The sequence below is a fragment of the Coenobita brevimanus genome, chromosome 57 (genome assembly GCF_032717465.1).
Source record: "Coenobita brevimanus isolate Jiangsu-jjx chromosome 57, ASM3271746v2, whole genome shotgun sequence".
NCBI lineage: Eukaryota > Metazoa > Arthropoda > Malacostraca > Decapoda > Coenobitidae > Coenobita > Coenobita brevimanus.
In genome coordinates, this window is record NC_137010.1 from 11,572,930 (window position 1) to 11,589,479 (window position 16,550).

At 41.8% G+C, this 16,550-nt stretch overlaps 1 protein-coding gene across 1 annotated transcript in view; it reads left to right on the forward strand.

Annotated features, from left to right (window-relative positions):
- LOC145401885 (kinesin-like protein KIF7) overlaps positions 1 to 16,550 on the forward strand; it is a 291,971-nt gene that overhangs the window by 167,487 nt on the left and 107,934 nt on the right. The window contains exons 11-12 of the mRNA XM_080273993.1: positions 1,334 to 1,489; positions 9,816 to 9,910. Of these exons, the coding sequence (XP_080130119.1) occupies positions 1,334 to 1,489; positions 9,816 to 9,910 (251 nt within the window). The remainder of the gene's footprint in view (positions 1 to 1,333; positions 1,490 to 9,815; positions 9,911 to 16,550) is intronic.

Below are 16,550 nucleotides of genomic sequence, written 5' to 3' on the forward strand. Positions count from 1 at the left end.
CTGGACCATGATTTATTTTGCTTGAAACCAGTGATGTATGCACTGACACAGAAGCTTGTGCTTCATGGCCCTGCCATGCCATTCAGCTATAAAACCCGTGGTAACTATTAGGAATCAAAACACACCTTTAGAAACTTTCCATCACATGAATTTGAGAGAGGCCCATCCGTGACCCAGTTGCAGTTGTCCTGCCAAATTTAATTGGAAGCCCTTCTACAGTTTCAGCTGAGCTACACACCTCCATGCATGCACGCACACGCGTGCACACACACATAGTACGATATGTACAATAAAAATGGTGTAAGACAAGGGACAGTACGAACTTGACTCATTCCTGTAAAGATACAATTAGGTAAGAAAACACACACACACACACCATTGAATTACAGTATTTGATGGGTAATGAACCAATCACAAAAGCGAGAGAGGGGAAAGATTTGGGAGTGCTGGTCCAGGACAGTTTGTCACCTGAAAAACACATTAACGAGGCAGTTAGAGAGACGTATAAACTCCTGACTAATATAAGAGTAGCCTTTCATTATATGGATGAGGATATGATGAAAAAATTGATAGTGGCCATGATTCGCCCCAGGTTAGAATATGCAGCAGTAGTGTGGTCCCCACACAAAAAGAAAGATATAAACAAGATTGAGAGAATACAAAGAACATCAACCAAAATGGTGCCCAGTCTGGCAGATCTGTCGTACAGAGAGAGGCTGGAAAAGCTGGATTTACCTTCCTTAGAAGAAAGGAGAAAGAGAGGAGACATGATTGCAGTGTTCAGGACCATGTTGGGAGTAGATAAAATTGACAAAGAAGATCAATTTTTATGGGATAAGAGAGTAACAAAAGGACACGGAATGAAACTGAAGAAACCAAGCTGCTTGAAGGATATCAAGAAATATAGTTTTCCTTACAGATGTATAGACCTGTGGAATAGCCTGGACAAAGAGATTGTCCAGTCTAAAAACTGAAACGAGTTTAAAGCTAAATTTGACTTATTGAGAAACAGAGACGGGACCCCACGAGCATAGCTCATTTCCTGTATATCACAGTTAGGTAAATTAGGTAAATACACACACACACATTATGGTACAATGAGTCTTCGAAATACAAAAATGCGAAGTACGAAAAATATAGGACAGATTCCACAATACGAAAATATCTGTCTCAATGATACGAAAAGCGGTATGAAATGACATACGAAAAATTCAAAATGGGCGCGGTGCACAGTGCTGCACTCGCTTGCAGTGAGGAAATGAACTAACCCCTCTCTGGTAAACGGTTTTTCACGCACTTCTCAGTTGAGTCCACGTCCTTCCTCTCCTTCCAGCTTCGCTGTACGTGAGGAACAACCTGCACCAGCACCAGCAACAGCTTCACCAGAACCACCTGCACCAGTCAGGGAAGCACCAGAGGAGCAAGAGGGTGCCACCATGCAAAGGACCACCAGCATCAATGCCTCGCATCTCCAGCCTCAGCACAGGAGGTCTATTTTGCAATACAGCACTAATTGTACTTTAACCCCTTAACCGTGGGGCGTCACTTTCATGATGCTCGGGTGCAATGGATCATACTGCGGGGTGTCAGCTTTGCGATTCTGTGTTATTTTGATTTCGCCCAGGCTTTCAAGTGGTTGCTTGTATCATCTGTCAGTACTGCCAGTGTCTAACAATAGTCAGTGCTGCTGTTGTCATCTGTACTCTCATCCATTGTTGACAATTTAGCCATTTCTCCCCCTTTTTGACTCCCCTCCCTACCTCCCCTCCATTACGCTCTCCTCCCGGCTGCCCCAGCTGCGCCGTGCTAGGCAAATCATGCCTGGATTTTTCCACTCATTTCATCCATTGGAATGAGCCCTATGTCTTATTCGTATAGAAAATTAAATATATAAAAAAGAAAAAAGGTAATTGATAGTGCCATACACCTGGAATTGGCTAATTATCACCTGGCAACACCTCTCGTGCACTCGTTTGCTAATATTCCCTGTTTATTTCCCCTTGAAATATGCTGTATGACCTGTTCTCATAATAAAAATATATATAAGAAAGGAAGGGAGAAGCCTAAGTGATATTTACATTCACCTGGAACTACCTAATTTATTATGTATTGTCTAGATTCCCTGCCAATCATTTCACAGCATATAAACTAGCAGCTGACGTTGTCAACCCTTGGTGGCCCCATATCCTCCTCATCATTCAGTTCAGTCTTGTCTCTTGAGATGAAACCACGTTGCACTCGCGCCCCTCCATTTCCCCCGCTTCTAGAGGGCCCTGTGACCTCTAACCCTACTAAACCTTGTGTGGGAAGGGGTAAAGGACTAAGTGACTTTGCAGTGGAACGTGAACTGGCTAATTTATCCATGATAATGATGGACAGTGACTACAATCTTTCTGATGACTCGTGTGATGAGCCAGTGGAAGAAATGGTGATAAACTCCCAGTACGAGTGCTTCAGTGTCCCAAGTTCATCCTGGCTCCAAGGGAAAGGAGCCCTTAGTTACTGGAAGTGACAGTGTATAACATAGTGTAAATAAAATTGAAATGTAAATACAATAATTACTAATATAAGAATATGAGTACAAATACTTGGAGTAATGACAGTGATAGTGAAAGCTTTGCTCTCTGCGCTAGTTTACTGAAAGAGAAAATTAATGCCTGGAGTGAAAATAAACTACTATTACTGAAGGAAACTTCTGGATAAATACTGTATATTTCTATAAGTGTAATAAAGTACTAGGAATATAAAGTGTGAGTGTGTTTATGAATAATAAATTACAGAATACCAGCTCGGAACAAGCGCGAGTGGGAAGCTGGTACGCGCTCGTAATTTACATTGCTTTCACAGTGTTTTTTTTTTTGAGTATGGATTCCAAACTACTTGAAAATCATAGAATAGTGTTTCTAGTGATAATATCAGGCTGTGGTAATCATATTACGGGGTGTCGGGAAGTGTAAAGTGGAGACTTCGTTACCCAACTTCAGAAGTCTCCACAAGTCCTACGGTAGTCAACGAAGGCTCAACAAACATCCCAGGAGAAAGCTGAAGGTATGTGCCATATGCATATGTAATTATAATATTCTAGGACTAATAACTGATTTTTGGCAAATATTTTTAAATAGTCAGTCGGAGTGCAAATATCCTCGCTTGAGGTGCACGGACCGCCTCCGATATGCCCACGCTCAAGGGGTTAATAATAATTTTTTTATAAAAATAAAAATACAGTACTGCAATATACAATACTGTATTTTTTATTTTTCAGTGTCTGTACTGTACAATTGTATACAGGTATTACTTACTTCAAAATAGGAGGGGTAAAGTTTAGAAGGGGGGTCTGAAGGGGTCCAGAGACTCATCCCCCCATTTCTATGGATTTCAATGGGGAAAATCGTTCCGATATACGAATGTTCGACTTACGAAAGGTTTTTCCGGTCCCTATCCCTTTTGTATATCGAGGACTCACTGTATATAGAATGTATATGGTATATAGAATGATGAACGGGGTGTCTTTAGGAGTGGCAGAGGATGTGTGGATCAAATATTTGCAGTGAGACAGATAGCAGAGGAGGCATGGAAGAAGGACTATACGGTGTTCATGGCATTCATGGTTCTGGAAATAGCATACGACAAAGTGGACAGAGAAGGATTGTGGAAAGTTTTGCACATGTACAGTGTAGATGGTAAGTTGCTACGTGCTGTCAAGAGCTTTTATGATGATAGTAAAGCAGGTGTAAGGGTTAATGGGCATCTAAGTGAATGGTACACGATCGGTGTGGGCGTGCGACAAGGTTGTGTGATGTCCCCATGGTTGTTCAATATATATATGGATGGAGTGATGAGAGAAGTAAAAACAGAAGTAATGGAGAAGGGGATGTTGTTGGTAATGAATGGTGAAGGATGGAAGAATATCACAAATTTGTTGTATGCTGATGATGCAGTACTATTTGTAAATACCAGACAAGAACTTGGTAGGCTAGTGCAGAGTTTTGCTGATGTCTGGGAGCATCGTGCCTTAAGAGTAAATGTAGAAAAGAGTAAAGAAGGTGATTCTCAGTGTGATGTTACCAATGAATGGAGAGAGACTGGAATTGGTGAGAGAGTTCAAATACCTGGGTACAGTTATAGAAAAGAGAGGAAAATGTGCAAAAGAAGTTGAAACTACAGTGACACAAGGAAGAAAGGTAGCTGGTGCAATGAAGGTCTTGATAAGAAACAGAGGCTTGAGTGTTGGGGCTGCATGAGGCTTACATGAAAGAGTGTTAGTGCCAACTTTAACATATGGGTGAGAGACTATGGTGTGACATGAAAGTGAAAAGTCAGGAGTAAGAGCAGTGGAGATGGGACTGCTGAGGAATGTACGTGGAGTACAGAGGGTGGATAGGATACGAAATAATGTGATTCTTGAAAGATGTGGAGTGAGGAAGTCTGTGGACACCAGAATCGAAGAGAGTGCACTGAGATGGTATGGTCATGTGGAGAGAATGGATAACATTAGAGTGGTAAAAAAGGTATATCTGAGCAAATTTGAAGGAGGGAGGAGGCGAGGTAGGCCAAGGAGAAAGTGGAGAGATATGGTAGACGAGTGTGTGAAGAAGAGAGGTTTGGAAGTTGGTGAGGCTAGGGAACTGACAAGAGATGGAGCTGTTTGGATGAATGTTGTGAGGAGAAGTGGGTGATCAGGGTTTTGGCACCCCTTTTTAAAGTGGCAGCATCCAGATTGACTCTATTGGATACAGTTATGTGAAGCAGCAGAATGTGGTGAATGTTTTTGGTGTATCTGATAGAACTAGGATTCCAGGGGCTTGAATGATGAGTGAATGGAAGCATGGCCCATTGGATTGGTCAAATTTGGGCTCTCTGGACATTGCTGCTCCTCACCCTGCCCTAGGGTGTGAAAGGAAGTCCAGATGATGATGATGATGATAGCATGTTTACTACACTGAGTGTTGGGTATGATTGGAGGGATTGTAAAAAATTATCAAGAGAGTGAAAAAGGGAACTTGGGACAAATTTTGGATTTCGCCATACCATTTTGCACTACAAATTAGCTGTCAGTGGTACCATATGCATAGTTTGATATGCTTGGTAAAATTCAGTGATACATTAGCCATGCAAATAGAGAGGTTACCATACTTATTTAATGTATGCATTATATATTGGAGGGACAAAAGTCAAGAGTGAGAGCAATGGAAATGAGTTATTTGAGAGGAGCATATGGAGTCACATGGATAGACAGGCTGACATATGAGGAAGTGAAGGAGCGATGTGGTGTGGATGTGGATGTGATTGGAAGCATTAGGAGAAACACATTAAGGTGGTTTGGCCATGTGGAGAGGATGGAGAATGAGAGACTGATGAGAAGAGTGTATGTGACTGAGGTGGAGGGAGGGAGAGGGAAGGGGAAGCCGAGGATGAGATGGAAGGATGGAGTGGAGAGGTATATGAGAGAGGGGTGTGTGAGCTGGGAGCGGGATAGTGCAATGGTGGAGGACAGAGCGACATGGAGGCGATTTGTTTGTGGCCACCCCTTATGGGATTAAGGCGTCTGGCAATAGATAGATAGATAGATTATATTTCACCTTCATTTCACTGAGAGTGCCATGGATATTTCTTCCAATTTCTGTTTTTTCACCAAAACTGTAGGTGGGAATAAGAGTTAGGATGACAGTGAGGGTGGTGGTTGGTGTCTTACTGGTTTATCTTAGCATGGTTAAATTTTAAAGTCTGTTTTACTTGAAGCTCTTTTTTTTTTTGTCCTATGTGTGGGGTGAGATGAGATGTACAACAGTGTGAAATGTGGCTGGAGAGTGTGTTAAGTGTGGCTTTTTAATATAGCCGTATGATGTGGTAGTCTGTCGTAATATTTCCTTGTAATGGTTGAGATGGAATGTGTGGCAATGTGAAATGCAGTTGCAGTGTGTGTTAAGTGTGACTAATTAATATAGCCGTGTGATGTGGCATTCTGTCCCAATATTTCCTTATAATGGTCTGATATGGTATGTGTGGCAGTGTGAAATGTGGCTGAAGTCTGAGTGAAGTCTGTCTATTTATCTATTGCCAGACGCCTTAATCCCATAAGGGGTGGCCAGAAACAAATCGCCTCGTTGTCGTCCTGTCCCCCACCATTTCATCGCCCTCCTCCCAGCTCACACCCCTCTCTCTCATATACCTCTCCATTTCATCCCTCCATCTCATCCTTGGCCTCCCCCTCCCTCTTCCTCCCTTCACCTTACTCACATACACACTCCTCGTAAGTGTCTCGCTCTCCATCCTCTCCACATGACCAAACCACCTCAGTGTGTTTCTCATAACACTTCCTATCACATCCACATCCAAACCACAATGCTCCTTCACTTCCTCATTTGTCAGTCTGTCTTTCCATGTGACTGCACATGCTCCTGTCAATTAACTCATTTTCACTGCTCTCACTCTTGACTTGTGTCCCTCCAGCAAAGTCCAAGCATCACTTCCATACTTTAGAGTTGGTATCACAGTACTGAGTGAAGTGTGCCTGTTTAATGTAGCAGTGTGGTGTGGCAGTCTGTCCTATTAAATCCATACAACAGTAGGTTGAGTACAGTCCATCAACAAGAATGTGAGATTGAAAGAGTAGAAAGTAGTTTGATATTGTAAGTTAATGGGTAACAGAATAAAAGTGTGGAAGTTTAGGAAGAGGGAGAGATGTGTATTATGTATTTTATATCTTGGCAGAGTGGTAGAGTATATTTTATACAGCTTCTGCTCTTGTTTCTCAATTTCTAAAGCCTAATGCTCTAATCTGTCTCTCTATCTGCCTATAGCCAGATTCCTTAATCCCATATGGGGTGGCCACAAACAAAGTGCCTCCATGTTGCCCTGTCCTCTGCCAGTTTGATGCCCTCCCCCCAGCTTACACCCCCCTCTCCCATATACCTCTCCACTCCATCCCTTCCTCGGCCTCCCTGCCCCTTTCCCTGCGTGCCACCTCACTTACATACACTTTCCTCATTAATCTCTCTCTTTCCATCCTCTCCACATGACCAAACTACCTTAATATATTTTTCCTAACGCTTTCTATCACATTCACATCACACGACAATGCTCTTTCATTTCCTGATTTGTCAGTCTGTATCTCCATGTAACTCCACATGCTCCTCTCAGATAACTCATTTCCACTGCCCTCATTCTTGACTTATGTCCTTCCAATAAGGTCTAGGCTTCACTTCCATATGTTAGAGTTGGTATCACAACACTATCATGCAGCAACTTTTTTACCTCCATGCTCACTTCCGTAATTCTTATCGCTACTTTCAAAGAGCCAGCAGTCTTTCTTCCTTGATGTACCCTTTCAAGCACTTTATCCTCCAAACTTCCATCTTTACTCATCGCACTTCCCAAATTCAAGATCCGTTCATTTTGAGATTCCTGGACACACTGTGTTTGAAAGACTCGAGGCCATAGGAAATACTGACGGAGGAAGACAATTCCAAAGCTGACTTGAAAGAAGTTGTATGCGGCTTTCATGGATTTGGAGAAAGTATATGACAGGGTGGATAGACAAGGATTGTGGAAAGTGTTAAGAATATATGGAGTAGATGGGAAGTTGTTGAATGCTGTGAAGAGTATGTACGATGGTGCAAAGGCTGCAGTGTGTGTGGATGGTGAACTAAGTGAATTTTTCTCTGTGAAAGTTTGGTTGAAACAGGGATGTGTCATGTGTCCATGGCTGTTCAATCTGTACATGGATTGGGTAATAAAAGAGGTACAAGGTAGGGTAGTGGATGTTGGAGTGGCCCTGGTGGGAGAGGATAGTGTTTGGAAACCCCCTGTACTGTTGTTTGCAGATGATACTGTGTTGTTGAGTGAAGACGAAGGAGAGCTGCAAGGCTTGGTGGATGAGTTTGGGAGAGTCTGTAAGAAACGGAATCTAAAGGTGAATGTAAGGAAGAGTAAAGTGATGGTCTCTGAGAGAGGTGAAATCAGTGAATGTACAGCAAGGTTGGATGGTGAGGAATTGGAAAATGTGAGTACGTTTAAGTACTTGGGTAGTGTGATGAGTAAGGATTGAGGTTTGGAGGGTGAAGTGCTTGATAGGGTACAACAGGGAAGAAAGATTGCTGGTTCCTTGAAAATGGTGATAAGAAACAGGGAAGTGAGCATGGAAGTGAAAAATTTACTACATGACAGTATTGTGATACCAACTCTAACGTATGGAAGTGAAGCTTGGACGTTGTTGGAAGGACACAAGTCAAGAGTGAGAGCAGTGGAAATGAGTTATTTAAGAGGAGCCTGTGGAGTCACATGGAGAGACAGGCTGACGAATGAGGATATAAAGAAGCGTTGTGGTGTGGATGTGGATGTGATAGGAAGCGTCATGAGGAACACACTGAGGTGGTTTGACCATGTGGAGAGGATGGAGGGTGAAAGACTGACGAAGAGAGTGTATGTGAGTGAGGTGGAGGGGGGAAGAGGGAGGGGGAGGCCGAGGATGAGATGGAGGGATGGGGTGAAGAGGTATATGAGAGAGGGGGGTGTGAGTTGGGAGCAGGGCAGTGAAATGGCAGGGGACAGGGTGACTTGGAGGTGATTTGTTTGTGGCCACCCCAAACGGGATTGAGGCATCTGGCAATAGATAGATAGATAGATAGACCTGTTGTATAGTACGCCAAGGACTGGGAGTAATCATTCTCTTGCATTAGAGAGTTTGGCAGAAGTGGGATGAGGGTTTGCTGCTAGATGGGTGCTATGCACAGGCCATAGTATTGGAGGATTGCAAGCAGACAGTTCAGAGGAGCAGTGATCATTGAAGTAGTGGTAGAAGAATGATAAAAATGTAACAGTGCGGCGAAGACAGAGGTTGAAGGGCACCAGCAAGAGGAGGAGAGTTAATGAGATGAAAAGCCTTTGACTCCACATTGTTGAGAGGAGCTGTATGTGGGGAACCTCCCTACATGTCAGAGTTTTACTACACACAAGGGAGAATAGAACCTTTATATAAAGTCAATAACCTTGCAGGGGTAATGAAGGCACAGAGTTGGTTTAGTGTGCCTAATCTCTTTGAAGCAGATTTTACAAGAGAGGTAATATGGTCTTTCCAAGTGTGTTGTCTCAGCATGCCTAATCTCTTTGAAGCAGATTTGACAAGAGAGGGTATATCGTCTTTCTAAGATAGGTACTGAGAGGATGAAACCCCTAGTATGTTCAAAGATGATGCCACTTTGTCATATGCTTTCTCAGAATTCATGAAGGCTGGATTCAACTTCTTTCCCTTCTCTAGAAACTTTTCCACTAAACACCTTAGGATGAATATCTGATTTACACAACCTCTTCTCTTCTTGAAACCTCCCTCTTCTGCTCCAACAAATTGCTTTGTTATTTCCCTAACTGTGTCAGTAAGTATCCTATCACATACTTCTCATATTACACTCAGAAGACAAATGCCCCTAAGATTATCACACACTTCTTCTTCCTCTTTTTCATTTGTACAAAAGAATAATTATACATGACTTCTAATCCCCCAGGATTCTGCCCTCCTTCCAGTCCAATCTGCACATCTTCCGTATCCATTCTACTACTATCTCATCCCTGTCCTTCAGCATGTCACCACACATTCCATCAAAGCCTGGGGTTTTCCCCATTTTGACTCAATTGCTTTTGCTAGTTTCATCCTAATCACACCTTTGAAGTACAGTAATGGAAAGCAGGGTTATGAAAATGATGATGATAATATGATGGTAATGAAGATGGTGTTAGTGAAATATATATGTACTACAGTATATATTGACTTTTTAAAATTCCTTTGTGTACACTGCTTATTACAGTATATTGCTTTGCAGATGAAAATCGACCTCCCAGCCGGAGCAAAAAGTCATCCTACTCAGGTTCCTCCATCTTGTCTCGGGCGCACAGCTCTTCAAAAACCAAACTGAAGGTGACTCTGGGTGTATTCTTACTACAGTTTACCTCTTCAACCTGAGGACATATGTTTAATTTTATTCTTGCCATTTCCTGATGATTTTATTCTGTTTTGGATAAAATTATGAGCTGGAGACATCAGATACCGTCTTGATAAACCCTTGTAATTCAAGAAACTTTCCCTGAATTGAATAAAATCATCTTAACTGTAATAGAAACCTAAAAGGGATGTCATTTCCATTGCCGAAGCTTCACAAACCTGGCTGGTGTGAACAACTTGCCATAACACTATAGTACTGTAGAGGGATACCTTCATGTGGTGGCACTGATTTAAGCAGGTGGTTGAGACCGACATCCTATAGCTCCATCTCTGTCCCCCTGAAAGGAGGATGTTGGACTGTGGACTGCAGGAGGAGGGCAGCATCAGTCTGCAGTCCTCCTGGTTCACATTCATATTAGGTCCTGGACAACAACAGATCTGAGGTTCATCAAAGGGAGAATGTATACTACCCCTCTGTTTCCTGTATAATATAGGTATCAAAAAGGATCGTTTGGGACTGAGAGCCTATCTGCTTTTCTATGGTCATAGGGGTGTGGTAGCCCCACTGCTCGGCCCTTGTGTTGCAAGCAGTTTCACTGATTGTACAGCACAGGAGGGAAAATTACATCTGGCACAGTGAGTCCATGAGTATGTCACTTTTTTTTTTTTTTTTTTTGCTAATAGGTCCACAAAAATTACACAGTCCAGTAAGCCTCAATTGCTACATCTACAGCTGGTTTGGTAGTTCCCCCCATCATACACTTGTACCAGATGTATGGAAAAAGTGATAAACAGCACATTCCTGACTTATGAAAAGGGCTTGCTGTATGTACTTTCTCGGATATATAGTAGGCTTGACAGTAATGGGTTGACAACAAGAACAGCATTATGGAAATTCATGTTATGGAAGACACAAAGCCTATGGGACAAAGGCTTATGGTCAACACTCTCACCAAAGAAACCCTAGCCCCTTCATGACCCAAAGCCTGCCCTAACCATCTCAAATTGGCCTTAAATGTACCAAACAGTGATACACAAAATTAAAGCAGACTTCTGTAAGTAACTAGAAGTGTGGAGGTAGACCACACCATCATCTAGAGCTAAGCCACATCATCATCCTACACCATCACACAGACCACATCATCATCCCACATGACCACATCTTCATCCCACACCTTCTCATAGACTACATCATCATCACACACCACCACCTCACACCATTACCTAGCAGAGGAGGAGGACAGCATGGGGGCCAAACCACCTCAAACTCCCCCAGCCCCTCATGGGGCCTGAGAATCTGGGAGTGACTTCAGTTGCCTGGGCAAGTAGCACATCTCTCAACACAACACACACAACAACACCGTTTTTTCTACACTGAGAACTGACTCCCTGGTGGTCATTTCTCGAAGACTTCTTCTAGCTGGTGACATTGACAGCAACCCAGGACCCACCAGCAAATACACATGTCCAGCATGCTCAAAACCTATCACTTTGAGCCGTAAGACAAAGGGTTCAGTTCATAGCAGTTCCTGCAAAAACTGGACCTATTACACCTGCACAACACTTGCATCCAGGAAATATTACACAAACACCTGGACCTGCTCCTTATGTTCTTTCCCCCCACCCATTAACCCCCCACCAACCCCACTCCTACTTCCTCCACACCTCTTCAGTCTAACCCACCGATCCTTCCCACACCATCTAACCCCCCAGCCCCTCCCATTCCACCCCAGTCTAATTCACCCCAACCCTTACCTCCATCACAACCTTCTCCTACCCTTTCCCCTCCACCCACACCCCCACCTCCCTCCTGTGCTGCTGCATCCAGCACATTGTACACACAACATAAACATTCTTCAAATAAACATAGTAGGCATAAACACAAAAAAACAAGAACTCACACAATTCATCAAAAAACATAACATACACATTGCCATCTTACAAGAAATAAAACTACACAGAACACAAAAAACACCTACATTTCATGATTTGACCATCTTTAGACAAAACTGGGCTGATGGCAGTGGTGATGGACTCATCACTCTAATACATAAATCCATAAACTTTTCAGATACGAACGCACACACAAAGTCACTTCTCCCCCCACATGACACCACAACAGAAATACAATCAAATAAAATACACACTGGTAACAAATCACACATAACATTTGCTAGTTCATACATTCCCCCCCAGTCATCCCCCATAGTACCACACAATTACTCTCCACAAGTACATCACATCACTAATATACCCAACATTATCCTGGGCGGTGATTTCAACACCAAGGCTCGGCCTGGCATGTCAACAACCCTGACACAGACAGAGGGCTGGTACAGTACTACAGTCCCAAACAGGTAATCTTTTCATACTTAGTAATCTCCATCAACATACCCATATCCCACACCAAGCCTTCTTCCTACCATCATCCCCAGACATCACCTTCTGCTCCCCAAACCTCGCCCCCACAACATCCTGGAGAGTGGTCAAAACCCTTGGCTCTGACCACCTCCCTGTCATCATCGCTACCAAAACCAGAATCTCCTCAGCTGGCCTTAGACACACATACACTAATTATATGACAGCCAACTGGGAGGCCTTCACAACTGAAACAGAACAACATTTTGAAACATGAAACAGTACATCCATCACAAACATCAAGACCATTGTGCACACTTTCAATACAATTACTCAAAATGGAGACAAAAGACGCATCCCTAGAGGCAACAGAAAGAGACACAACCCCAGGCTCACACCAGAAATTCAAGGCCTCATCAGTCAGTGGGACACATTACGACACTCCCCAACACTCCATACACAAGACACCGTACAACAGATACAAGAACTCAACACTCAGATAAACAATAAAATATCAGAACAGCAAACACTAAATTGGAATAATTATCTCCAAACACTTGATCACAAAACAAACTCCAGCAAACTCTACAAAACACTAAACAGCATCACACTCTTCAACAGCAACACTACACAATCATATGCTGCCATCACAACAACAGACACAATACTCTCAAACACACAACAAGCAAACACTCTCATCAATTACTTTTCACATGTCAGAAATCTAAACCCCCATCGCGACGACCAACATGTCATCTGATGCAAGAGACAGTTCCCCACAGACCCAGACTTCCACCTTTCACTTACAACCAGACGAAGCACATCAGTAGCAACCATAAGCACTTATCTTCCTGTGGCCCTGACAACATAAACACCATACACCTTAAACATCTTGGACCACAAGGCATACAAGCACTCACCAACATATCAAACTACAGCTACTCACACAACATAATACCCAGCATATGGAGGCATGGTATTATCATCACTATCCCCAAACCCAACAAAGGCCCCACATTACCTTCCTTACACCACCCCATCACATTGTCTTCTAAAGTCATAGAATGACTGGTATTACAGACTGTAACATCTCACATCCCTGTAGCCTCACCACAACATGGTTTTAGGCCACTTCACTCAACTAATGCTCTTCTTACAGACCTGACACAAAGAGTTTTTGATGGCATCAATTCAGTAGGCCACCACACAGAACACTTCTAGTCACACTAGACATTAGGAAAGCTTTTGATGCCATCCCCTGCCACAACCTCACAAACAAAATATTCAGCACAAATATTCACAGTAACACAAAAAGATGGCTAACTGTTTTGCAGGCAGATGTGCACATGTAACAATTGCTGGTTGGTCATTGAACATCAGAAACTTCACAAAAGCATCCCTCAAGGATCTGTTTTGTTCCCCATACTAACCAATGCATGCATGACATACCCACACTCCACACAGCACAAATACACACAGCTTCCTGTGCAGACAACAAAACACTTAGATGTACACGTCGAAACACAAACACAGCCGCACACGTCCTCCAACGTTACCTCAACACACTAGACGAATGATTCACCACAGACTCACAGTAGCCCCAGTTAAAATGTACAGTGACCCTTCTCACAAACTGGACAGCAGAACATAGTCACATTCCACACCTCACCATAAACAGCACTCCCCTACCACACACACACACGAGGCGTCAGAGAGACAACACGTCATATCACCTCTCCCCGAGCTGGCCTCTCTTAGCTACAAGTGGCTATACCTAAATAGCATCTTTATATGAGTCAGGCTCTGTACAGGGTGAACTAAATGGTGCTCTAAAATAATAGAGCAAGTTAGCAAAAGTGTTGCCCAAATAACAGAACACAGCCAAATAATGCAGGAATGTGCTGATCAAGTCCCACCTGTTTCAGCTACGGTACCACAGGCGAGTAAGATGCATAATTGTAAGTAAAAACTTTTTTCTTTTTCTCAGTATTAACACAAGAGGTCCACCAAATTTAGTGAAGCAAATATGGAAGGAGCTGGGAAGAGGGAAAGGGTTAGAAAACAGAATGATTTCTACCAGGAATTGGTTGAAATGGAAACATTCAACAAATTAGTAGAAAGGGTAAACAGATTGGAAAGGGCATTTCGGAGTAAAATGGATCAAATCAAGAGGCAATTGTGAATACAGAAGGAGGAAAATGAAAAATTAGTAAAGAAATTAAGCAAGAAAGACACAACAATAGATGAGCTGTCAGTTGAAGTGGGTTCACTTAAAAGGAAGATTGGTGAAATGGCAAGTACAGTTGTTTACCATGAAAGTATTATGGAGGAGTTCAGAAATGATAGAAATGATACAGAGACAATTAAGCAAGCAAGTCGTCTGATAGACCAAAGTAGTGATACTGAAGAGAAGATAACCCAGGTGAATGAACTAATGCAGTGTTATAAAGATGATGTGGAAAATATTGTATGCTGAAATGGTGAAAGTAAGGAAAGACTTAGAAATGAGAGTTGAAGTAAAAAGCATTAGAAAGGAAGGGAAAAAAATAATCCAAAGAAACCCCAAATTTGTCAAAGATTCAGCAGATATCAATAAATCAATAGTCATCACTGGTATAGAGGAGGAAGAAATAAAAAACAAAATTTTGAGAGACAAAAAGGAGATGGCAAATGTAATGAGCATATTGAAGGAAGTATCAAAGGAAATGTGTAATAAAGACATAGAGGAACACAAAAGGCCCCTAAAAGTAACCTGCCAGAGTGTGAGCACTGTGGAGGCAGTACTAAAAAATGCAAACAAACTCATGGAAAAAGAGGAATTTTAAAGAGTATGGATAAAAAGATTCCTAACTCAAGAGGAATTGGGAATACTAAAAGAGAAAAGGGAGGAGGCAAAAACAAAGAATGAGGGAAGATTAGAGAAGGAGAAGAGTACAGTGCTTTTTTTACAAAGTAATTGGATTGCAGGTGCAAAAGTGGTACATGACCAACAGGGAACAAAAAGGAGGAAGGTAGGAGACTCAAGTTATGGCAAGTATGTAAACAAGATGGTTAGGTTGATACTCAAATGTAGATGGAATGGTGTCTAAATTATTAGAGATAAAAGACTACATCAGAGAAATGGAACCACACATTATTTGCCTAACTGAAACAAAATTAACCTTAAAGATATCCAACGATACCCTAAACTTAGAGGAATACAATATATGGAGAAGGGACAGAAATTTAAGAAAGAGAAGAGGAATTATAATCTTAACAAAGAAAAATCTACAAGTCAAAGAAATGAAACTAGATTTACCTTCACAAGTAGAACTGATTGCATTGGAAATTAACACATCTGAAGGGAAGTTAATTGGGGCAAATTTGTACATGCCACCCAAAACAAAGACTTAGGAAAGAGGTGAATATGAAAATCTGGGAAATAGAACTGATTGCATTGGAAATTAACAGAAAGAGGTGAATATGAAAATCTGGGAAATAGAACTGATTGCATTGGAAATTAACACATCTGGAGGGAAATTAACTGTCGCAAATTTATACATGCCACCCAAAACAAAGACTTGGGAAAGAGGTGAATATGAAGACCTGGCAGAGAGTACAATTCAGAGTTTAAGAACATTATTACATAGAATGGAAGAAAAATCTGAAAATATTAACTGGAGACATCAGATATAAATTGGAATACTTTAGATGTAAAAAGCCACAAAAGCTGTTGGGATCAAAAGCTCCTAGATCTTGTGCAGGAGTTTTTCCAAACAGAGCATGTAAAGGAAAACACCAGAAAATGAGGACTTGATGATCCATCAGTACTAGATCTTATATTTACCAGGCAAGAAAATGAAATTGACTATAATACATCACCCCCCATTCAGCAAAAGCGATCATGCAGTATTAAATTGTAACTTCAAGATTGCTTATGACGTTACCAGCAATGAGAGTTAGAAAAAGAGTCTAAATTACAAGAAGGGCAACTATCATGACCTGAAGAAATATTTCTTAGAAACAGATTCAGAAAAAGAACTTAGAGGACAGGATTTAAATATTATATATAGAAAATTCTGTGATCTTTATGAAATAGGAGTCCAGAATCACATCCCAAAGAACAAAGCAACAGAAATGAAAATAAAGAAATGGTTTAATACAGAATGTAAAAAATCAAAAGAAAAAATATATTTGCTGTGGAATAGAGAAGACACAATAGTGAGAGGGCATATAACAACTATAAACAGGCAAAAAACAATTATACAAAGATAAGGAA